Source organism: Lissotriton helveticus, chromosome 3_2 (assembly GCF_964261635.1).
Source record: "Lissotriton helveticus chromosome 3_2, aLisHel1.1, whole genome shotgun sequence".
Lineage (NCBI taxonomy): Eukaryota > Metazoa > Chordata > Amphibia > Caudata > Salamandridae > Lissotriton > Lissotriton helveticus.
The window spans coordinates 493,023,988-493,048,982 of record NC_136062.1 but is presented as its reverse complement, the minus strand read 5'-3'; the positions used below and the strand labels follow the sequence as shown (position 1 = coordinate 493,048,982).

Here is a 24,995-nt window from a genome sequence, read left to right as displayed (position 1 = left end):
AAGGACATGCATTCGAGTCTGCATCTGGTCCATCCCCATAGTTGGTGGGCGTGATGTACCCGAAGCCTATACAGCGAAAAAGGGCTGTCTTATACATCGCAATATGGAGCGGCCATGTTAGAGAGGTGTTAAATCCTGAAGCTGGAGTGTGTGCGGGGGAACAAGATATAAAGGATTAGTGTAGGTGGGGTGAGGTTAAAGGTGAAATTGAAAGTGAAAATTGAAAATTAATATGTCCTTAGTGGACCGTTCGAGTGTGGAGAGTTGGAATGTGGAAAACTAAACATGAAAAGACATGGAAGAAAGACATAAAACCAAGAAAGACAATTATAGAGGAGTGGATGAACATATGTGTACGAAGAGGAATGACAACCGTGTAAAATAAATAAAAGCTTAAGAAAAAAAATGAGGACAATGTAAATATATATATGTTTTTAAGTTAGAGATGTGGACAATGTATGATTAAAATAATTGTAAATTACCAAATTAGTCCAGTTATATGGGATAAAGGAAGGTGAGGTGCAAGTGTCCAGTGAAGTAGGGTTCCTAGCACTCCCCACTTATAGGAAGCAACTGTATTCAATGCGATCGTTAAGACCATTAGACATTAGTGAATCAAGTCTTTTGATCCAGTATGTTTCTCGTTGTAAAAAGGTACTTTCAGTTGTCTCTGCCTTCCATGGGGTCAGCGGTTTCTCCTATCATATAGCGTAGTTGACTGATGTTATGGTTAGATGCCGAGAAGTCAGTGGCTACGACAGATTTGGCATTCTGTGTTTTGATGATGCTCTTATGCTTGTTCAGTCTAACTTTGATTTTACGTTCAGTCTTTCCAACGTAGACCAGGCCACACGGACATTTCAACAAACACACTACATTCCTCGTGCCACGGCCAGCAGGGATGTGTATCTTGATACCTTTAAGTGGGTGGTTTATGTAGTTACCTTTTATGATGTTGTTACAATTCAAACCAGGAACAGTTCCTTTGTATTCTCCGCCGTCATTGACGTTCCCCCTCTTTCCTAGGAGTTCTTTTATGTTTTTGCTTAGTTCTTAGGTAAACAGAGGAACATCAGCAAAGATACCTGCGGAAGTCGGGCTCCATTTGTATCATTGTTCTGGCTTCTAGTGGAGAACTCGGACACTAGAACCACTCTGTTGGATTTACCAGGTTCGTTGTTGAAAGTTAATAGTTGACTCAGAGTTTTGGTTGCGGAGCTTGCCAAACAGTTATTTAATACTTGAGGCGGATAACCTCTGGTTTTGAATCGCTCGGTCATGTCAAGCATGTTTACTTCCAGTTTATTGGGATAGAAACAATTCTTTTAACTCTTACAAGTTGTGAATATGTTCGGTGCATTTTGATGAAAAGTATTGGGCTGTTCTAGATTGGACTTGAACATCAGACTCACACAGACGGCCACACGCTCGACCCCATCTTATCCACCAGCGGGAACATCAGCTTGAGCCACACCACCAAACTGTCCTGGACCCACCACCACTGCATGCATCTTGCCTTCACCACACCCACCGTACACCACTGCCCTCACCACCTCCCAGTTGCACCACCGAAGAACTTCTTGTCGACTCCCTCAGCACAACCACTCCGCCAATGGAGTGCAACATGCAACCTCCACGAATGGATCTCTAACTGCGCCAACACTCAAGGAAAGACAAGGCAAGCAACACCTCCAAGAAAGCCAGCTGGTTCACTCCCACCCTCCACGAGTCCAGATGCACCTGCAGATGACTCAAGAGGAGATGGATGAACAACAGAACCCCGGAAACCCACGCTTCCCTTCAAAACAAGGTCATTAGGAAGGCCATCAATGCACAACTCTCTGCGTTCATAGAAGTGAAACACGTCCTGGACACCTCCCAATCAGGCTTCCGAAGCAACCACAGCACAGAGACCGCCCCCCTCACCTCCACAACGACATCCGCTCCCTCCTCGACTGGGGCGAGACCGCAGCCCTCATCCTACTAAACCTCTTGGGCATCTTCGACACCGTCTCCCACCGCACCCTAATCACAAGACTCCCATGACACCGGCATCCACGACAAGGCATCGGACTGGATCCATTCCTTCCTCATCGGCCAGACTCGGCGAGTTGGACTACCTCTGTTCCTCTGAAAACCTACAGAGATCAGCTGTGGAGTGCCCTAGGGCTCCTCCCTGAGCCTCACCCTTTGCAATGTCTACATGGCCTCCCTTGCTGCCATCATCAGAAGCCACGGACTCAACATTATCTCCATTGCCAACGACACCCGGCTGATGCTGATCCTCTCCCTCTCTCACAAACCCACAACCACCAGAACCAACCTCCACAGCGGAATGAAGACCGTTGCCACCTGGATGAAAGACAGCTGCCTCAACCTTAACTCGGACAAGACCGAAGTACTCCTCCTGCTCTAATCTCCCCCCCCCCCCCTTCAGCCTGGGATGACTCTAGGTGGCCAGCCGGTCTGGGACCCCTTCCCAGAAAGGCCACGCAGCCTCGGCATAATACTGGACTCATCGCTCAGAATGAACCACCAAATCAATGCAGTCTCCTCAGCCTGCTTCCACACGCTCTGCCTGATTTGAAAGACATTCAGATGGATCCCCACAGAATCAAGAATAATGGTCACCCACGCACTCATCACCAGCAGACTCGACTATGGCAACGCACTCTACACCGGTGTCACCCAGAAACCACTCAAGAAACTACAGAACGTTCAAAATGTCGCAGCCAGACTGGTCCTCGACATCCCCGCCGCAGCCACATCACAAAACACCTCAGACAACTCCACTGGCTCCCAGTCAACAAGAGAATCACCTTCGTGCTCCTCACTCATGCCTACAAAGCTCTCCATGTTGAAGGCCGAGCATACATGAAAAACCGCCTCGCATCCCACGTACCCGCTAGACAACTCTGTTCCGCCCAACTAGCCCTCTCCTCCATCCCCAGGATCCACAAGACCAGAATCGGAGGAAGTAAAATGTAAATGTAAATGTGTTGTATTTGTAAAGCGCACGGCTGCCCACGCGACGGGGCGTCCCGGCGCTGCACTCATACCGCTGTGGAACCCTTCCTGGCTTTTCCATGTGAAATGTCCACTCCTGGGCACCCCCAAGGTGAAGCCAGGCATCCAAGCACTGCTGGGGCCGTTGTGGAGATTAAGCAAGCTATTGCCCAGAGTTGCAGAGTGGGACCCATGATTAGACTAGGCACCGAGGCGAGAATTATCAGGTCCGGAGAGATTGAGTCCAAGAGCCGCTGAGGCGGGAATTGAACCCTGGTCCCGGACCAGACCTCTGCATCAGGGTCTGCCGCTCTAACCATTGAGCCACACTTCTCCACCATTCTTCTACCTCGCCGCCAAGAACTGGAACACCCTGCCCCTCCAGCAATCCGCATCACTGACCCATTTCAAGACGGACTTCAAGATCTGGCTTCTTCGAATGAGCCTACACCCAGAGGGACCAGCAGTAGCACCCCCCCACCGCCTGCGCCTTGAGACCCTCATGAGTGAGTAGCCGCACTTTATAATCCCTTGATTGATTGATTGATTGTTTCAGTCAGTTTTCTTCCTGTGTATATTAGTGTCAAACTTGTTGTCCCCAAGGATAACAATACATCTAAGAAAGTAACACAGTCGTCACTGATATGGTTAGTGAACCCGTTGCAGTCATTGACGTTGGTCAGTGCTTTAATAGCTGAGATGATTTCACCTTTGGTTCCATTCCATAAAACAAGGATGTCATTGATCTATCTTAAAAAAAAATGATGAGATTGTTTTTCCAGAAAGCATTAGAAAGAATGTAATCATTTCAAATTTGTGCATGAAGAGATTCGCGTAATTTTAGGAAGTACCTATGAGATGTAAAAAGAATTCTTGGTTCCAACAAACGTAACTGTGATAGAGCGTAAAATGTAGGGGTTCTAGTAAAAACGCCTTCAGATCTTCGCCCATACTAGAATATTAGAAAATATTCCACCAATTCAATACCCAGCTCTTGGGGAATGGACTTGTACAAAGCTTTTGACATCAATGGTGCACATAAGAATGTTCTGGTCGTGATCGATTTCCAATTCCTGCATCTTCTGTAAACATTCGGTGGTTTTTAATGTAAGTGGTCATCTTCTGTACCAAAGGTTGTAAGTGGCATTCCACATATTTGGCTGTCTGTTTGTGGAGGGATCTCTGGGTAGATACGATTGGTCTGAATGGTGGTGCGGTCAAGTCCTTGTGGATTTTGGGTAACATGTAAATCACAGGACTTCTTTGGTGTTCTTGTGTTAAATAACAGTTGTATGCTTCAGTGATGGTCCCCTTGTTCAAAACCATGTCTAAGATGTTTTTCCACTCCTTCATAAATTCTCCTGTCGGATTGTAGTCCAATTTCTGGCAGGTAGATGTGTCAAACATGGTTGTTCACATTTTGTTTGTAGTAAGTGGAATTCATTAGTACAAGCACTCCCCCTTTATTTGCTTTCTAATAAATCATATCCGGGTTCATGGCTAATCGGTGAATGATCGCCTATTCTTTGTTAAGTTGGTATGATGAATTTTCTTGGCTTTAAATAGGTTATGGATTTCTTTTGTGACAATAATCTCAAATGAATTGAGTATTTTGCAGCTTATTATCAATGGTAATGCGTTAGAACTTTCCGATCTTGTGCTTCGTGATTTCTTGAGTGTGTCCGGTCAATTGACTGTTGATATCAGCTAGGGTTTTAGACCAATCTTCGGTGTCGATTTTGGAAAAAAAGTTCAATTTTGAGTTGATTGATTTCACTTCCAGAAGTTTGGATAATTCCTCTATTATTAAGAGGTTTAAATCCAAGGACCATTTGTTTAGGATTTCATACCACCTGTCAAATTTAGAGTTGTTTTTGAATAGAGATGGTTTTAACCGGATTCTAAGTCCCCTTGTTATCCGTTGTGTACGAAGGTATTTGATAAGTGTGCCAGCGTGTAATCATTGACTTATCGCCCTCTTTGTCAAATATAACAATTATTTGATGTTGCTTTAAATTGAACCTGTGTTAGAAGCAGTCATTTCCACTTATTATTAAAGAGTAAATTCTTAGTATTTCATTATCTGAAAATGCAAACGTGTTGGCTCTTTTATCGGTTAGCTTGGAAATGTCATCATAAGACAGGTATGCTGTTGGGTGCCGTGTGCCTTGATCAGGTAAGGATACAAGAACTTGGTTTGGTTCATGCACTGCGTTTATCTGATGGGTTTATATACGTCATAATTCTTTTACTAAATTAAGGGCTTGTAGTGAGGTATCACAGTCCTCCATTTGGAATTTAACTGTCCATCTAAGAGACACTATCCTTAGGGGGGAGCGCTAGTTCTACTAATTCAATTATGCTTTTGATCAGACAGCGATACCTTACTGCACGCCCTCAATTTAGTAAAATAATTATCATGGATATAAGCCCAGCAGATAAACGGAGTCTATGAGCCAACACAAGTACTTAAGACCGTCCTTGGACATTGTTCTCCTAGAATGCTGGATGTTGAATGAACAAATACACATTATACTGTCCTTTCATTTAATCATGTATTTTCTTTGTGCATGTTTTGTGTTGACATTATTGTTGTCTCTAGATGTGTTATGCACTGAGTTAAGGCAGTCTTTTGAGCAATGGTTAAGACGGGTGAGTTAGTTTGATAATTCAACGGAACTTGTCAAAATACTTCACTAATTTCTGCGTTCTGTTCCCCCACTCTGTTTATTTTTAGACTTGACCCGTACACAATTAAATATCTGAAAAAAAGAAGTAATTGGTGTGTAAAATACATTTTGCTGCAGTCACTATGGTTTAAAAAAACAAGACCTTTCTCAAAATGTCTTTTCTTCATTTCCATGCAAAGCAGAGTTGCAGTCTTACTTCCAAAGACGAGAAATGTCCCGCTGTTGCTTTTCCTGCAATCTTTACACGTTGCACTCTTTTAATGTCTGCAGAAGATGCTGCTGTATTATGGTCTGGTCAATAGTTGACGGTGCATGTGCCCGTATCATGATTGGTTCCCTCTGTATTGTGATTGAGGCTTCTGAACCTGTGCTTCGATGTTCTTTGTGTCGGTAAAGTATTTCTTCGCCACAGATGGTCCTGTAGCCCTGGCTGAGGTGACTGGAGCAGATGGTCAGTCTTGGGTACCAGGACATCCTCCACAGAGAGTAACTGAAGAGTCGCCTTGTTCTCGAGTACGGATGGTTGGAAGCTGCCCTGCTTGCAGGAGTCTCCATGCAATGCCCTCTTTCTCACTGCCTTCTTTTTGTCTTAGATGGGCGCTGGAGGGGCCATCACAAGGATGAGGTTTAACCCTTTCAACCCTAACCAGCTGTACACCTCGTCTGTCTCCGGGACCACCATGCTGCAAGACTTTAATGGGAAAGTTCTTCGTGTGTTCACCAGCACAGACACCTGGGAGTAAGCAGCGTATCACCTCCTCAAGTTTGGGGCGAAAGTGCTCAGGGGAGCATCATTTCTTTTGTACTTTGGGATGGAGGAGACATCCTAGGGGAATGGAGAAGGCAGAGCTAAGATCTGCTCAGGACAATTCAGCTTTTCGGTCACAGATAATAGAGAACCGGTCACTGGGATATAAAAGTGGCTGAAGTGACCGGTCAGTCTGGCATCGTCTCACATGTGTTCCAGGCACACATAAGCATACCTATACATACCTGCTACGCAGTTATTGGACACCCTGTCTTAAACTTGCAACATAGAATTCAGATGCACACCTAGTTGCACCCTAGTTATTCCACACTCACTTCTGGCCCTGTCCGGAGTACTGATTTCAGTGGATTGCCAATCTGGACCCTACCCCTGCCGTAGGTTTCCTGTTCTAAGTCTCTGCTATATCAGACTCGCTCGTAGCTCGTTCCCGGGATCTTTCTATCTTTGATACCCTAAGTCTCTAAGCCAGCCCAGGTGCTCACTATCCCTAGTACCCCAAACCTTTTAGCTCATCCCTGGTGCCTCCTTTACCCAATGTGCCAAACCTCTCTGCCCATCCCCGGGTTCTCGCTTTCCCTAGTACTTCAAATCTGTTAGCCTATCACCGGGTACTCACTATCCCCAAAACTCCAAACCTTCTCCGTCCTTATTCCAGGGCAGACCCAGTGGGTGATGTAAATCCCAGTGATGTGCGGATATTTGTTCCTAAATATGGAATCCAGTTTCTGTCTGGAATGCTTTCTGAGTCATGAGAGGAATGTCGCTGGTGTAATGTAGACCGTCTCAGCATGGTGTTCTGGTACGCGCCATCTTTCATGGAGTTGGAGGCGTGCATCCTCCGCCACATGAGATCTCCCAGCTCCTGAGGGCGGGGTCTAGGACTCGTGAGTAGGTCATTCATCTTGAACGGCCCTTTGTGTTATGTTGTTATTTAGTTTCTGTTCTGTTTGAATATACTTCCTCATGGCACGTATCCCGTGACGGCCTCTGAGTCCAAACGTTTTAACATGAGTTAGGATTCAGTGAAACCTCTGGTGCAGGGGCGTCATAATGGACAGCAAGCAAGCAAGCCTGACCATGTCCTGCTCATGAGCTGCCATTTGAAGAGACTGCGATGTTTGCCTGTTTGTCTTTTAGCCTTCGTACTCTCTCTCTGGGATAATGGTGGGCAATTTCCCTTATTTCCACTGTGTTCCACCATCCATCTTGTGGCTCCTACACCAAGTAGTCCATTCCCTCCCATCCAGTAGAGCACGCATCTCCCCTTTATTACCTAGGAGAGGTGCACCCAGAGTTCTACCCTGACCCAACAGTCGTCGTCACCACTCACATGCTCGTCATTCTGCAAAACATTATTTATCAGGGTTGAAGGTTTCAAGTGATGTGTGTAGAAACTAGATACAAGCTTAGTTTGCAAACTCTGTAAAGTTTAGGTTTATCCACATGCAAGCACTGGTCACAGCAAGGGCTGTGTACTCCGCGGTAGCGCAGCCAGCACACACGTTATGTGCACGCATGTTTGTATTGCTACTGAGTATCAGAAAATTAGTTTGTAAGGAACAGAAAGTGACAAAGAGAAAGAGTCAATTTATGCTCCTGTATCAAAGACGAGGTTCTCTTCTGGTGGAACTCTGATGCTAGGAGCAGCTTTAAGTCCTCTTCCAGTATTACTTTGATTCCAGGAGCAGCTTGAGGGTCTTTATCGGTTCGGGGAGGGGAGCCGTTCCTTCAAGATCTGCACTTTCATCTCTGATCTTACCCAAAAGAGCAAGCTTGATTGGTTTGGAAATGTTCTGTAGCCGTGATAAGGAACTTTAGAGGCCCAGTTTCCTCGTCTTTTCATTATCAGTTTTCTTTTATTGCATGAGTGGGTGCTGTGGCTTACTGTTGTGTTGCCCTTCGAGACATGCTGGTTTTGTGGGTACGCAGGGATGAGCGGTGTTAGTTGTTGCCTAGGATGACGCTGGCCTGGCGGTGCAGCCAGTAAAGTTCCATTAGGGTCTGGGACTATGTTGTCCTAGGTCAGTAGTCTCTTTTGGAGGCCTGCACGCCATGGCACTGTGCTAGTGATGTAGAAATTTATTTTGAGGAAGATGTCCAAGTCACCTTTAAGCTGTGTCATGGTCTAGTGCTCTGTCCACGTGCCCGCAGGTTGGTAGTTTTCCAGTTCTGTGCAGCACTTTACTTATGTTCTGCAGATGAATATCTTGCATGGCTTGCCCATCCGGCTTTACTTAGTCCATCTAGCTATCATTAGGCCTAGGCATAGTTAACTGGCCCCACCGATTGCGAGAACCTCTCCGGGTGCACTGCATCCTTAGGGTCCTCATATTTTCTTTTCTTTAAGGTGAGAGAGTCAATATCCATGCATAAAACCTGACACCGAGACATCAACATATCCATCGCTTGCTTGTCCCATGAACCTCTTCCGTGTTTTTCAGAAAGGGGCAGGAGATTTCATCGGTGGTATGAAGTTCAGCCCGCGGCACACAGCGAAGCTTTTCACCGCTTCTGGGGATGGCACACTTAGTCTTCAGGACCTCAGCAGCCAATCGCAGCAGCAGATTCTGTCGCGTACGCCTGCCTGTGGCCATGATCACCACAACGTTTGGTGAGGATGGCCTGGCGTGTTGCTCGCTTCCTTGGCTTCGGGTGGGTCATATTGTAATGTTAGTATCGCCACAAACAGGTGCCCATGTGATAGATGATGCTCAGAAAGGATTACCGACAGAGACTGGAAACCTCATTAGAAAACCACAAGAGTCCCTTAAAGAAGGCAAGAGGCAGAAGCACACATCAGACTTCTGTGCTCCATGTGTATCAAGGGGGCTGGGTGATTAGACTTGGACCTCCTCTCCTGCTTTTGTGGGTCTGTCCCCCCCCTCTGCTGCCAGCCCCCCGGGCTGCCTCTCCATCCCTCCGGGCTGCCTCTCCATCCCTCGGGCTGCCTCTCCACCCCCCGGGCTGCCTCTCCTTCCCCCGGGCTGCCTCTCCATCCCTCGGGCTGCCTCTCCTTCCCCCGGGCTGCCTCTCCATCCCTCGGGCTGCCTCTCCATCCCTCGGGCTGCCTCTCCATCCCTCGGGCTGCCTCTCCATCCCTCAGGCTGCCTATCCATTGTCTCTCCATCTTTCAGGCTGCCCCTCCGTTGTCTCTCCATCTTTCAGGCTGCCCCTCCGTTGCCTCTCCATCCCTCAGGCTGCCCCTCTGTTGCCTGTCCATCTTTCAGGCTGCCCCTCTGTTGCCTGTCCATCTTTCAGGCTGCCCCTCTGTTGCCTATCCATCTTTCAGGCTGCCCCTCCGTTGCCTCTCCATCTTTCAGGCTGCCCCTCCGTTGCCTCTCCATCTTTCAGGCTGCCCCTCCGTTGCCTCTCTATCCCTCAGGCTGCCCCTCCGTTGCCTGTCCATCTTTCAGGCTGCCCCTCCGTTGCCTGTCCATCTTTCAGGCTGCCCCTCCGTTGCCTCTCCATCTCTCAGGCTGCCCCTCCGTTGCCTCTCCATCCCTCAGGCTGCCCCTCCATTGCCTGTCCATCTTTCAGGCTGTCCCTCTGTTGCCTGTCCATCTTTCAGGCTGCCCCTAGTGTTGTCTGTCCATCTTTCAGGCTGCCCCTGCGTTGCCTCTCCATCTTTCAGGCTGCCCCTCCGTTGCCTCTCCATCTTTCAGGCTGCCCCTCCGTTGCCTCTCCATCTTTCAGGCTGCCCCTCCGTTGCCTCTCCATCTTTCAGGCTGCCCCTCCGTTGCCTCTCCATCTTTCAGGCTGCCCCTCCGTTGCCGCTCCATCTTTCAGGCTGCCCTCCGTTGCCTGTCCATCTTTCAGGCTGCCCCTCCGTTGCCTCTCCATCCCTCAGGCTGCCCCTCCTTTGCCTGTCCATCTTTCAGGCTGCCCCTCCGTTGCCTCTCCATCTTTCAGGCTGCCCTCCGTTGCCTCTCCATCCCTCGGGCTGTCTTCCCTGCTCTCACATGCAGCTCTCTTGCTTGGTCTTTTCCACTCTCAAGCCGCCTTGCCCAACTTCTTCACCCTCACCCTTACTGTTTTCCCATGCTTATGCTGTGGTGTTCACGGACTGTTTAGCTGCTATGTTTCCAGCTTTTTCCATCTCACCCAGTCTCTTGTAGCAGCCTCACTTTGCACTCTTGCTGCCTCTGCACTCACCCTGCATCCATGGGTTCCATCTCTGTCCTCCATTCCCACCTTCCACTCCTTTCGCAGCCGCCTCCTCACCTCTGGTGTCACCTCATTTCCTCCTTTTCCTCTTTCTTGTTGCCTCTTTTGCTCTTTCACTGCCTCCCCACCACTGCTCATATGCTGCCTCTGTCACTGCAGTGCTGCCTCTGTCACTGCAGTGCTGCCTCTGTCACTGCAGTGCTGCCTCTGTCACTGCAGTGCTGCCTCTCTCACTGCAGTGCTGCCTCTGTCACTGCAGTGCTGCCTCTGCCACTGCAGTGCTGCCTCTGCTTTGCAGTGCTGCCTCTGCCTCTGCAGTGCTGCCTCTGCCCCTGCAGTGCTGCCTCTGCCCCTGCAGTGCTGCCTCTATCCCTGCAGAGCTGCCTCTGCATCCCCACCACTGCTCCTATGCTGCATAGCAGTGCTGCCTCTTCCCATGCAGTTCTGCCTCTGCCCATGCAGTGCTGCCTCTGCCCATGCAGTGCTGCCTCTGCCCTGCAGTGCTGCCTCTGTCCTGCAGTGCTGCCTCTGTGACTGTCGTGCTACCTATGCCGCTGCAGTGCTGCCTCTGTCACTGCAGTGCTGCCTGTGCATCCCCACCACTGCTCCTAGGCTGCCTCTGCCCATGCAGTGCTGCCTCTGCCCTTGCAGTGCTGCCTCTGCCCTTGCAGTGCTGCCTCTGCCCTTGCAGTGCTGCCTCTGCCCTTGCAGTGCTGCCTCTGCCCTTGCAGTGCTGCCTCTGCCCATGCAGTGCTGCCTTTGCCCATGCAGTGCTGCCTCTGCATCCCCACCACTGCTCCTATGCTGCCTCTGCCCATGCAGTGCTGCCTCTGTCACTGCAGTGCTGCCTCTGTCACTGCAGTGCTGCCTCTGTCACTGCAGTGCTGCCTCTGTCACTGCAGTGCTGCCTCTGTCACTGCAGTGCTGCCTCTGTCACTGCAGTGCTGCCTCTGCCACTGCAGTGCTGCCTCTGCTTTGCAGTGCTGCCTCTGCCTCTGCAGTGCTGCCTCTGCCCCTGCAGTGCTGCCTCTGCCCCTGCAGTGCTGCCTCTATCCCTGCAGAGCTGCCTCTGCATCCCCACCACTGCTCCTATGCTGCATAGCAGTGCTGCCTCTTCCCATGCAGTTCTGCCTCTGCCCATGCAGTGCTGCCTCTGCCCATGCAGTGCTGCCTCTGTCCCTGCAGTGCTGCCTCTGTCCCTGCAGTGCTGCCTCTGTCCCTGCAGTGCTGCCTCTGATCCTGCAGTGCTGCCTCTGTCCTGCAGTGCTGCCTCTGTCCTGCAGTGCTGCCTCTGCCCATGCAGTGCTGCCTCTGTCCTGCAGTGCTGCCTCTGTGACTGTCGTGCTACCTATGCCGCTGCAGTGCTGCCTCTGTCACTGCAGTGCTGCCTGTGCATCCCCACCACTGCTCCTAGGCTGCCTCTGCCCATGCAGTGCGGCCTCTGCCCATGCAGTGCGGCCTCTGCCCTTGCAGTGCTGCCTCTGCCCTTGCAGTGCTGCCTCTGCCCTTGCAGTGCTGCCTCTGCCCTTGCAGTGCTGCCTCTGCCCTTGCAGTGCTGCCTCTGCCCTTGCAGTGCTGCCTCTGCCCATGCAGTGCTGCCTTTGCCCATGCAGTGCTGCCTCTGCATCCCCACCACTGCTCCTATGCTGCCTCTGCCCATGCAGTGCTGCCTCTGCCCATGCAGTGCTGCCTCTGCCCATGCAGTGCTGCCTCAGCCGCTGCAGTGCTGCCTCTGCCCATGCAGTGCTGCCTCAGCCGCTGCAGTGCTGCCTCTGCCCATGCAGTGCTGCCTCTGTCCTGCAGTGCTGCCTCTGTGACTGTCGTGCTACCTATGCCGCTGCAGTGCTGCCTCTGTCACTGCAGTGCTGCCTCTGTCACTGCAGTGCTGCCTCTGTCACTGCAGTGCTGCCTCTGTCACTGCAGTGCTGCCTCTGTCACTGCAGTGCTGCCTCTGTCACTGCAGTGCTGCCTCTGCCACTGCAGTGCTGCCTCTGCCTCTGCAGTGCTGCCTCTGCCTCTGCAGTGCTGCCTCTGCCCCTGCAGTGCTGCCTCTATCCCTGCAGAGCTGCCTCTGCATCCCCACCACTGCTCCTATGCTGCCTAGCAGTGCTGCCTCTTCCCATGCAGTTCTGCCTCTGCCCATGCAGTGCTGCCTCTGCCCATGCAGTGCTGCCTCTGTCCCTGCAGTGCTGCCTCTGTCCCTGCAGTGCTGCCTCTGTCCCTGCAGTGCTGCCTCTGTCCCTGCAGTGCTGCCTCTGTCCCTGCAGTGCTGCCTCTGATCCTGCAGTGCTGCCTCTGTCCTGCAGTGCTGCCTCTGGGAATGTCGTGCTACCTGTGCCGCTGCAGTGCTGCCTCTGTCCCTGCAGTGCTGTCTCTGTCACTGCAGTGCTGCCTGTGCATCCCCACCACTGCTCCTAGGCTGCCTCTGCCCATGCAGTGCGGCCTCTGCCCTTGCAGTGCTGCCTCTGCCCTTGCAGTGCTGCCTCTGCCCTTGCAGTGCTGCCTCTGCCCATGCAGTGCTGCCTTTGCCCATGCAGTGCTGCCTCTGCATCCCTACCACTGCTCCTATGCTGCCTCTGCCCATGCAGTGCTGCCTCTGCCCATGCAGTGCTGCCTCTGCCCATGCAGTGCTGCCTCTGCCCATGCAGTGCTGCCTCAGCCGCTGCAGTGCTGCCTCTGCCCATGCAGTGCTGCCTCTGTCCTGCAGTGCTGCCTTTGTCCTGCAGTGCTGCCTCTGCCCATGCAGTGCTGCCTCTGTCCTGCAGTGCTGCCTCTGTGACTGTCGTGCTACCTATGCCGCTGCAGTGCTGCCTCTGTCCCTGCAGTGCTGTCTCTGTCACTGCAGTGCTGCCTGTGCATCCCCACCACTACTCCTAGGCTGCCTCTGCCCATGCAGTGCGGCCTCTGCCCTTGCAGTGCTGCCTCTGCCCTTGCAGTGCTGCCTCTGCCCATGCAGTGCTGCCTTTGCCCATGCAGTGCTGCCTCTGCATCCCCACCACTGCTCCTATGCTGCCTCTGCCCATGCAGTGCTGCCTCTGCCCATGCAGTGCTGCCTCTGCCCATGCAGTGCTGCCTCTGCCGCTGCAGTGCTGCCTCTGCAGTGCTGCCTCTGCCGCTGCAGTGCTGCCTCTGCAGCTGCAGTGCTGCCTCTGCCCCTGCAGTGCTGCCTCTGCCCCTGCAGTGCTGCCTCTGCCCCTGCAGTGCTGCCTCTGCCCCTGCAGTGCTGCCTCTGCCCCTGCAGTGCTGCCCCGTCCCTGCAGTGCTGCCCCCGTCCCTGCAGCGCTGCCCCCGTCCCTGCAGCACTACCCCCGTCCCTGCAGCGCTGCCCCCGTCCCTGCAGCTCTGCCCCCGTCCCTGCAGCGCTGCCCCGTCCCTGCAGTGCTGCCTCTGCCTCTGCTGTGCTGCCTCTGCCGTGTTGCCTCTGCCCATGCAGTGCTGCCTCTGTCCCAGCAGTGCTGCCTGTATCTCTGCAGTGCTGCCTCTGCATCCCTACCACTGCTCCTATGCTGCCTTGCAGTGCTGCCTCTGCCCATGCAGTGCTGCCTCTGCCCATACAGTGCTGCCGCTGCAGTGCTGCCTCTGCCGTGCTGCCTCTGCCGTGCTGCCTCTGCCGTGCTGCCTCTGCCGCTGCCGTGCTGCCTCTGCCGCTGCCGTGCTCCCTCTGCAGTGCTGCCTCTGCAGCGCTGCCTGTGCCCATGCAGCGCTGCCTGTGCCCATGCAGCGCTGCCTCTGCCCATGCAGCGCTGCCTCTGCCCATGCAGTGCTGCCCATGCAGTGCTGCCCATGCAGTGCTGCCTCTGCCCATGCAGTGCTACCTCTGCCGCTGCAGTGCTGCCTCTGCGTCTGCAGTGCTGCCTCTGCGTCTGCAGTGCTGCCTCTGCGTCTGCAGTGCTGCCTCTGTCCCTGCAGTGCTGTCTCTGTCACTGCAGTGCTACCTGTGCATCCCCACCACTGCTCCTATGCTGCCTCTGCCCATGCAGTGCTGCCTCTGCCCATGCAGTGCTGCCTCTGTCCCTGCAGTGCTGCCTCTGCATCCCCACCACTGCTCCTATGCTGCCTCTACAGTGCTGCCTCTGCCTCTGCAGTGCTGCCTCTGCCCATACAGTAGTGCTGCCTCTGCCGATGCAGTGCTGCCTCTGCCGCTGCAGTGCTGCCTCTGCCGCTGCAGTGCTGCCTCTGCCGCTGCAGTGCTGCCTCTGCCGCTGCAGTGCTGCCTCTGCTCCTGCAGTGCTGCCTCTGCATCCCCACCACTGCTCCTATGCTGCCTCTACAGTGCTGCCTCTGCCCCTGCAGTGCTGCCTCTATCCCTGCAGAGCTGCCTCTGCATCCCCACCACTGCTCCTATGCTGCCTCTTCCCATGCAGTACTGCCTCTTCCCATGCAGTGCTGCCTCTTCCCATGCAGTGTTGCCTCTGCCTCTGCCCATGCAGTGCTGCCTCTGCCCATGCAGTGCTGCCTCTGCCCATGCAGTGCTGCCCATGCAGTGCTGCCTCTGCCGCTGCAGTGCTGCCTCTGCCGTGCTGCCTCTGCCTCTGCAGTGCTGCCTCTGCAGTGCTGCCTCTGCCCCTGCAGTGCTGCCTCTGTCCCTGCAGTGCTCTTTGTCACTGCAGTGCTGCCTCTGCCCTTGCAGTGCTGCCTCTGCCCTTGCAGTGCTGCCTCTGCCCATGCAGTGCTGCCTTTGCCCATGCAGTGCTGCCTCTGCATCCCCACCACTGCTCCTATGCTGCCTCTGCCCATGCAGTGCTGCCTCTGCCCATGCAGTGCTGCCTCTGCCCATGCAGTGCTGCCTCTGCCCATGCAGTGCTGCCTCAGCCGCTGCAGTGCTGCCTCTGTCCATGCAGTGCTGCCTCAGCCGCTGCAGTGCTGCCTCTGTCCTGCAGTGCTGCCTCTGCCCATGCAGTGCTGCCTATGTCCTGCAGTGCTGCCTCTGTGACTGTCGTGCTACCTATGCTGCTGCAGTGCTGCCTCTGTCCCTGCAGTGCTGTCTCTGTCACTGCAGTGCTGCCTGTGCATCCCCACCACTGCTCCTAGGCTGCCTCTGCCCATGCAGTGCGGCCTCTGCCCTTGCAGTGCTGCCTCTGCCCTTGCAGTGCTGCCTCTGCCCTTGCAGTGCTGCCTCTGCCCTTGCAGTGCTGCCTCTGCCCTTGCAGTGCTGCCTCTGCCCATGCAGTGCTGCCTCTGCCCATGCAGTGCTGCCTTTGCCCATGCAGTGCTGCCTTTGCCCATGCAGTGCTGCCTCTGCATCCCCACCACTGCTCCTATGCTGCCTCTGCCCATGCAGTGCTGCCCCTGCCCATGCAGTGCTGCCTCTGCCCATGCAGTGCTGCCTCTGCCCATGCAGTGCTGCCTCTGCCCATGCAGTGCTGCCTCAGCCGCTGCAGTGCTGCCTCTGCCCATGCAGTGCTGCCTCAGCCGCTGCAGTGCTGCCTCTGCAGTGCTGCCTCTGCAGTGCTGCCTCTGCAGCTGCAGTGCTGCCTCTGCCCCTGCAGTGCTGCCTCTGCCCCTGCAGTGCTGCCTCTGCAGTGCTGCCCCATCCCTGCAGCGCTGCCCCCGTCCCTGCAGCGCTGCCCCCGTCCCTGCAGCACTGCCCCCGTCCCTGCAGCTCTGCCCCCGTCCCTGCAGCGCTTCCCCCGTCCCTGCAGCTCTGCCCCCGTCCCTGCAGCGCTGCCCCCGTCCCTGCAGCGCTGCCCCCGTCCCTGCAGCGCTGCCCCGTCCCTGCAGTGCTGCCTCTGCCTCTGCTGTGCTGCCTCTGCCCATGCAGTGCTGCCTCTGTCCCAGCAGTGCTGCCTGTATCTCTGCAGTGCTGCCTCTGCATCCCTACCACTGCTCCTATGCTGCCTTGCAGTGCTGCCTCTGCCCATGCAGTGCTGCCTCTGCCGCTGCATTGCTGCCTCTGCCGCTGCATTGCTGACTCTGCCGCTGCAGTGCTGCCTCTGCAGTGCTGCCTCTGCCGCTGCAGTGCTGCCTCTGCAGCTGCAGTGCTGCCTCTGCAGCTGCAGTGCTGCCTCTGCCCCTGCAGTGCTGCCTCTGCCCCTGCAGTGCTGCCTCTGCCCCTGCAGTGCTGCCTCTGCCCCTGCAGTGCTGCCCCGTCCCTGCAGCGCTGCCCCCGTCCCTGCAGCGCTGCCCCCGTCCCTGCAGCGCTGCCCCCGTCCCTGCAGCGCTGCCCCCGTCCCTGCAGCGCTGCCCCCGTCCCTGCAGCGCTGCCCCCGTCCCTGCAGCGCTGCCCCGTCCCTGCAGTGCTGCCTCTGCCTCTGCTGTGCTGCCTCTGCCGTGCTGCCTCTGCCCATGCAGTGCTGCCTCTGTCCCAGCAGTGCTGCCTGTATCTCTGCAGTGCTGCCTCTGCATCCCTACCACTGCTCCTATGCTGCCTCTGCCCATGCAGTGCTGCCTCTGCCCATACAGTGCTGCCTCTGCCGCTGCCGTGCTGCCTCTGCCGTGCTCCCTCTGCCGCTGCAGTGCTGCCTCTGCAGCGCTGCCTGTGCCCAAGCAGCGCTGCCTGTGCCCAAGCAGCGCTGCCTGTGCCCATGCAGCGCTGCCTGTGCCCATGCAGCGCTGCCTGTGCCCATGCAGCGCTGCCTCTGCCCATGCAGTGCTGCCCATGCAGTGCTGCCCATGCAGTGCTGCCTCTGCCCATGCAGTGCTACCTCTGCCCATGCAGTGCTACCTCTGCCGCTGCAGTGCTGCCTCTGCGTCTGCAGTGCTGCCTCTGCGTCTGCAGTGCTGCCTCTGTCCCTGCAGTGCTACCTGTGCATCCCCACCACTGCTCCTATGCTGCCTCTGCCCATGCAGTGCTGCCTCTGCCCATGCAGTGCTGCCTCTGTCCCTGCAGTGCTGCCTCTGCATCCCCACCACTGCTCCTATGCTGCCTCTACAGTGCTGCCTCTGCCTCTGCAGTGCTGCCTCTGCCCATACAGTAGTGCTGCCTCTGCAGTGCTGCCTCTGCCGCTGCAGTGCTGCCTCTGCCGCTGCAGTGCTGCCTCTGCCGCTGCAGTGCTGCCGCTGCAGTGCTGCCTCTGCATCCCCACCACTGCTCCTATGCTGCCTCTACAGTGCTGCCTCTGCCCCTGCAGTGCTGCCTCTATCCCTGCAGAGCTGCCTCTGCATCCCCACCACTTCTCCTATGCTGCCTCTTCCCATGCAGTACTGCCTCTTCCCATGCAGTGCTGCCTCTTCCCATGCAGTGTTGCCTCTGCCCATGCAGTGCTGTCTCTGCCCATGCAGTGCTGCCCATGCAGTGCTGCCTCTGCCTCTGCAGTGCTGCCTCTGCGTCTGCAGTGCTGCCTCTGTCCCTGCAGTGCTCTTTGTCACTGCAGTGCTGCCTGTGCATCCCCACCACTGCTCCTATGCTGCCTCTGCCCATGCAGTGCTGCGTCTGCCCATGCAGTGCTGCGTCTGCCCATGCAGTGCTGCGTCTGCCCATGCAGTGCTGCGTCTGCCCATGCAGTGCTGCGTCTGCCCATGCAGTGCTGCCTTTGCATCCCCTCCACTGCTCCTATGCTGCCTCTACAGTGCTGCCCCTGCCGTGCTGCCCCTGCAGTGCTGCCCCTGCAGTGCTGCCCCTGTCCCTGCAGTGCTGCCCCTGCCGCTGCAGTGCTGCCTCTGCCTCTGCAGTGCTGCTTCTGCCACTGCAGTGCTGCTTCTGCCTCTGCAGTGCTGCTTCTGCCTCTGCAGTGCTGCTTCTGCCTCTGCAGTGCTGCTTCTGCCTCTGCAGTGATGCTTCTGCCTCTGCAGTGCTGCTTCTGCCCCTGCAGTGCTGCCTCTGCCCATGCAGTGCTGCCTCTGCCCATGCAGTCCTGCCTCTGCCCCCCTCTGCTGCAAGCCTCCCTCTGCTGACAGCCTCCCTCTGCTGACAGCCTCCCTCTGCTGACAGCCTCCCTCTGCTGATAGCCTCCCTCTGCTGCAAGCCTCCCTCTGCTGCCAGCCTCCCTCTGCTGACAGCCTCCCTCTGCTGACAGCCTCCCTCTGCTGACAGCCTCCCTCTGCTGACAGCCTCCCTCTGCTGATAGCCTCCCTCTGCTGCAAGCCTCCCTCTGCTGCCAGCCTCCCTCTGCTGCCAGCCCCCCTCTGCTGCCAGCCCCCCTCTGCTGCCAGCCCCCCTCTGCTGCCAGCCCCCCTCTGCTGCCAGCCCCCCTCTGGTGCCAGCCTCCCTCTGCTGCCAGCCCCCCTCTGCTGCCAGCCCCCCTCTGCTGCCAGCCCCCCTCTGCTGCCAGCCCCCCTCTGCTGCCAGCCCCCCTCTGCTGCCAGCCTCCCTCTGCTGCCCGCCTCCCTCTGCTGCCAGCCCCGCTCTGCTGCCAGCCCCGCTGCCTGCCCCCCTCTGCTGCCAGCCCCCCTCTTCTGCCAGCCCCCCTCTGCTGCCAGCCCTGCTCTGCTGCCAGCCCCGCTCTGCTGCCTGCCCCCCTCTGCTGCCAGCCCCCCACTTCTGCCAGCCCCCCTCTGCTGCCAGCCTCCCTCTGCTGCCAGCACCGCTCTGCTGCCAGCCCCGCTCTGCTGCCAGCCCCCCTCTTCTGCCAGCCCCCCTCTGCTGCCAGCCTCCCTCTGCTGCCAGCCCCCCTCTACTGCCAGCCTCCCTCTGCTGCCAGCCCCCCTCTGCTGCCAGCCCCCCTCTGCTGCCAGCCCCCCTCTGCTGCCAGCACCGCTCTGCTGCCAGCCCCCCTCTGCTGCCAGCCCCCCTCTGCTGCCAGCTCCGCTCTGCTGCCAGCCTCCCTCTGCTGCCAGCCAGCCTCCCTCTGCTGCCAGCCTCCCTCTTCTGCCAGCCCCCCTCTGCTGCCAGCTCCGCTCTGCTGCCCGCCTCCCTCTGCTGCCCGCCTCCCTCTGCTGCCAGCCAGCCTCTGCTGCCAGCCCGCCTCTGCTGCCAGCCTCCCTCTGCTGCCAGCCCCGCTCTGCTGCCAGCCCCGCTCTGCTGTCAGCCCCTCTCTGCTGCCAGCCCCCCTCTTCTGCCAGCCCCCCTCTTCTGCCAGCCCCCCTCTTCTGCCAGCCCCGCTCTGCTGCCAGCCTCGGTCTGCTGCCAGCCCCCCTCTGCTGCCAGCCAGCCCCCCTCTTCTGCCAGCCCCCCTCTGCTGCCAGCCCCCCTCTGCTGCCAGCCCCGCTCTGCTGCCAGCCCCGCTCTGCTGCCATCCCCCCTCTGCTGCCAGCCCCCCTCTGCTGCCAGCCCCCCTCTGCTGCCAGCCCCCCTCTGCTGCCAGCCTCCCTCTGCTGCCAGCCCCGCTCAGCTTGCTGCCTCTCTCTCCTGCCAGTCTCTCCAGTTCTCTCAAAGACATTACTGAGTGACTCTGCTGGACTCTCTCTGTGGGGTGTGCCTTGTCACTTGGTTTCTGATACTTTCTTTTCGTAGGCATCTGTGTTTTACTGGATGAGAGTATTTTCTGCTTCGTGACTCTCTCCAATTGTCTCCCTCCAGCTTTTGGTACTGCAGCGTAGACGTGTCTGGAAGCAGTCACACCCTGGTCACGGGAGATAACGTGGGGAACGTGCTCCTGCTCAGCACAGACGGTTCCAAGGTAAGAGTCGTGTGTGTAACGGGGGTGGGAAGTGCAGCAGGTTGTTGGATTCTACCTTCTTCCACAGAGAGCATATCACTGCAGTTAATCTGGCTGCGGGCCACTGCTTAATTTGTGCCGGTGGTTACCGGGGCTCAGCACTGGCACTTAATTGCCTACACCCGGATTTATGGCAGTCTGCCACATGGTGGCGCTGTGTAGGAAGCTGGCTCTTCGTGATATATCAGAAATCTGATATACCCTGTAGAGTCCAGGGGTTTCTTATGAGTGGACAGGGGCTTGCTACGTAGTCCCAAGGTGCTCTGGTAAGGGTAGTGTGGTCGCGCAGCCTTAGGCTTAACACAGGAGTGCTAGACATTTGCAAATACACACAATGATCAATAAATGACACGATTCAAGAAGGAGATCCACACCAATTTATAAAAATATTAAGTATCACTATATATGTTTAGGCATCAGAGACCAATCATTCGGATAAGTGTATTTTTAAATATATATTAATTTAACTTTAAATAGTGGACACAGTGCAATTTCTGAGTTTTGCAATGTTATTCCTTGGGAGGAAGAACAAGTTCTGCAAACAGGTAGAGTACAGCGACTTAGAGGACCAATCTCCCGGAGTGAAGGTGAGTGGGGGTCAAGGTGCACGACAGCACCAACAGTACGTCACCAGCGGCACAAGGGCGGCCAGGTACAGGACGCAAATCTGCATCAGGAGCCCGATGCGATTCAATGGAGATCGGTCACTGTAAAAAAAGCTGCAGGTTCGGGCTAGGAAGCCAATCCGGGTGAACCAACAAGAGGGTTCAAAGCTTGCGATGCTCGGGCACGTAAGGACGCCTGGGATCCTCTTTTCCACGGTCCAGGGTTGACGGATGCAGAGGTGTCTTTAGGCGTCGGGTTTTTCTTACTGGGAGCAGTCGCAGTTAAGGGGGCCTGCATGCAGAGACTGCAGGCCACATCGGGGAGTCCGTGAGGGGTGTAAATACTGTGGAATCGAACGCTGGAGGGCTGGGGAACCTTGTTGACACAGGTGGCCCACTCCAGCTCTGGCCGGAGGTGACGGTGTAGTGGTGGCTTCGGTTATCTGGTTTTGACGGTTCCAGAGGCCTCCGAGTCTTCTCTTTTGGAGTTCCTGCAGGATGCAGGGAACAGTTCTGCTGTTCCTTGGGAGGTCTTGGTCTGTTTTGAAGGCAGGCAGTCCTCCCAGCTTTTGGAAGCTCACAGCTGCAGGACCAGTTGTCTTTGTCGCAGGTTTGACAGAGAACGGCAGAAAGGACAGCAGGGCTGAGGCCAAGTCCGGTGATCTCTTCAGTCTTCTGCTTTTGCAGCTCCGTGTGTCGTCCTTCTTCGTGGGTCATCAGGATCTGCTTTTCTGGTGCCAGGGACTCCCGTAAATACCTCATTTAGGGTTGTTCGGGGAGTGGAGGGTAGCAACCAATGGGCCACGGACCCTTGTGGTCACCACACCCCATATATGAACACTTCCTGTGGGAAGTGGGCAGAACCATGTCCCAGAGTTCCTAAGTATTCCATCACACAGACTTCTGAAAAATCGTGTCCTCACAGTAGCCCACCTTGGGGGTGGTACTAGCTTGAAGGTGATAGACCTACCCGTGGAGCTAATTTTCTTGCCTGTCTCGGTGCTAAGGGGGTCTGGACAGGGGGGTGGGGGTTAGCTTCCTCTCCTTTGAGGGGAACCAGATTTGCATCCCAAAGGCTGCAGCTGTTTTTGACTCTCGCCGGCCCTAGGGGGCTAATCAGCAGGTCATCCTGTGGGAGGGGTGTTGCCCCCCCCCCCCCCCCCTCTTGGCAGGATTTTGTTCTTGGTCTCCTGAGAGCAAAGGCTCTCACCCTAGGAGGCCAGAAGAGCGTCTCAGGTGGCAGGCTGGCAGGAACCAGTCCGCAAGCACACCAGAAGCTGGTGGGTTTTCAGGGGGCACCTCTAAGGTGCCCTCTGGGTGCATGTATTGTTAAATCTGTCACTGGCATCAGTGTTGGTTTATCAGTATGAGACGTTTGATACCAAACATCCCTATCTTTAGTGAATCCATCATGTAGCTGGGGAACTCATTTTCACCAGTGTCCAGCACATGTTTTAAAATGGCTTCCCTGGTCACTGGTACTGGCACTATTAGAACTGGGGCAGATCTGCTCATGCAGGTATGACCTCACATGTAATATTCGGCACCCTGCCTTAGGGCTGTCAGGCTTGCTGTGGGGGTGACTTACAAATATGACATGTAGTGGTAGGGGACATGCCACACAGGGACATGTGACCAGTTCTGTTTTCACTTTTGTCTGCACAAAGGACCCGCAGCCTGCAATGGCGGTCTTGCATGTGGTTGGTGAGGGTGCTGGCGCAATTCTTGCTGCAGCCCTTAGGGGCCCTCTTTAGTACCTCAGGCCCTATGTACCAGAGTACCATTTACAGATTGCAGAGGGTACAAAAGATTTTGCCAATTAGGGGAACAATTGTACAGTTTGGCACTGGGGACCTGGTTAGCAGGAATCAAGTGAACTTTCAGTGGAAATCACATCATTTATCAGGCAAAAAGTGGGGGCGATCATGTCAACAAGGGGCACTTTCCTGCACACAGTTTGTCTGATTTGGAGGGGAGCACAAGAGTTGTATAGTCATTCAAAACACATTAAGAAGACCAATAAGAGGGGCGTGGCTTGAGCGCCGATCGTGATGGCCGCACATCGGTGAAGCTCCGTGATTCCTTTGGCTCTGCCAGCTCATAATCCGGCATAATTATCCGTACACTGCTCCAAAAAACTTAATGGAGGACCCATTGTCGTCAGTGGCGTGGATTCAGGGCTCCTACGGAGGTCAAGGGCGAAGCACAAGGAAAGAACGGACCACGGCCTAACGTGGCCTGAAAGCCACGGACTTGAGTTAAGGATCACACTGTGACGGACTTCCAACAGCAGCTGGCCCTGAGATCACAGCATCGTTGGAGGGGCCAAACGGCGGTCACGACTCGGTGAGGCCCAGCACCTAAGTCCCACTGACCTGTTACCCCCAAGTTACATTCCGACAGGGGGACCTACGGGGTACAGCGACCGCACTCGCCAGGGCCCAACACTGGGGCAAAACTTGGGAGCACCGTGAGACTAGCAGAGGTCCGCAGCAAAACGGAGGACAAAGAAAAATAGCAGTGGGCGAATACTGTGGGACCACCGCCATGCCACACAACAGACATAACGGTGAGCGCGGCTAATGAGAGAGAAATGCACAAAAGTGGTGGGAGCTAGACAACGGCCTGCCCAAGTTTGAAAAAGGCGGCGGATGGCTTGGTCGAGTGACTAATGATATAACCCAAGAGCCTCGAGCTGGGGAAGGGCAGGCACCTCCCCAGCAGTTGGGAGATAGACGGGCCCAGAGGTAACTCCACGTGACATGGCTTGCATTGGCCTTCTACCTGCACGGACCTGGAAACCTGACCAAATGCCCCAACACCAAACGTGCACACGGTGCATGGAAGAACACCTGGGCAGCTCATAAAGACGAGGCCTGACTCCTGAAACTTGAGCACCAGGATAAGGCGGTTCCTCCACCACGAGTGTTGAGAGAGTGTCAGACACCGGCGACCCAACTGACAAGCGGAAAGAGTGGTGGAGTGCAGTGCCCTGATACTAGACACTGGTGCAATACAAGAGCTATCAGGGAGAACCCCGACAGGCTTGTTGGGGAGGCATATCCCAAGAGCAGACGGCGGGCTGTATCCACGAGGGCTTTCACTTAGTCGAGACGCCGGTAGGTCTGTCTGGCGTCAAGGGACTCAAAATCACGCTCCAAATTCAATTGGACAAATTTGCGACCCAGAAACCGGCTGACTCCGACTCAATACATAAGGGAAACGCAACTACTACGATGGGCTCGGACCATGGGGATCCAACATTAAAGGATGTCGTGGACGCCATAGCGGGAGTGCGCACATTGCTAGAACACTGAATGGACTCAATCACAATCGAGATGAAACTGATGAGAGCTGACCTGCAAAAGACGAGTAAGTAAGTATAAGGCCATTGAAGTGACCACCACAGAGCTCAGCAGTGAGATAAACAAATGTGACTGGAAATCAAAGAGCTCCAAATAACCAGCAAAATGGTGGCAAGCAAGCCGGATGACTACGAAGGTCAATCGAGACGGAAAAGGCTAGAATTATAGGAGTTCCCAAAAAAGCGGAAGGTCCGGCCGTGGACCTTTTCATCGAAGATTTAATCATTAACCACCTTTGGGCAAAGAATCTGTCTAAATTCTTTACGGTGGAGAGAGCGCATAGGGTCACAGGAGGTAGGCCAAAACCTGGAGCACCCCCACACCCGCTCTTGGCGAGACTTTTAAACTTCGAAGACCCAGAAATTTTATTACAAACCGCTCGCTCGAATCCCCCAGTCAAGTACGAAAACAGTGCATTATCCTTCTTTCCGGACTTCACGATAACTGTGCAAGGATAAAGGCGTTCCTTTCTGAACATCAAGAAGCAACTCCGAGAAAAAGTTATCTGGTATTCTATGTTGTTCCCTGCAAAGCTTCATGTCGAAGCGGAAGGAAATGCTTGGTTCTTTGATACCCCGCAGTCGGCACTGGAATGGCTTGATGGCTGGGGACCGGCAAGAGACCATAATGCTCGAAGAGGAAAGGACCAACCCCCAATAAAGCATACATCCTCAAGTGGTAGATCATTGAGATTTGCCGGTGAGGACTGACCCGGGGAGTAATGTGGACGATTGGAGGCCGCCTCGGTGCCTTGCGGCCGCTTGACCAAGACAAACGAAGAACACGAACAGCCTGATTCATCAAGCCGAATTGCGCTTGCAAAGGGCCAGAATCAGAGAATCTGGCCCTTTGCGAGCGCA

General features: G+C 55.2%; 1 protein-coding gene across 1 annotated transcript in view; it reads left to right on the top strand.

The window, feature by feature from the left end:
• The window catches only part of DDB2 (damage specific DNA binding protein 2), a 137,268-nt gene that overhangs the window by 41,562 nt on the left and 70,711 nt on the right, over positions 1-24,995 (top strand). Inside the window, exons 5-6 of the mRNA XM_078684470.1 lie at positions 8,907-9,076; positions 20,027-20,126. Coding sequence (XP_078540596.1) covers positions 8,907-9,076; positions 20,027-20,126 — 270 coding nt within the window. The remainder of the gene's footprint in view (positions 1-8,906; positions 9,077-20,026; positions 20,127-24,995) is intronic.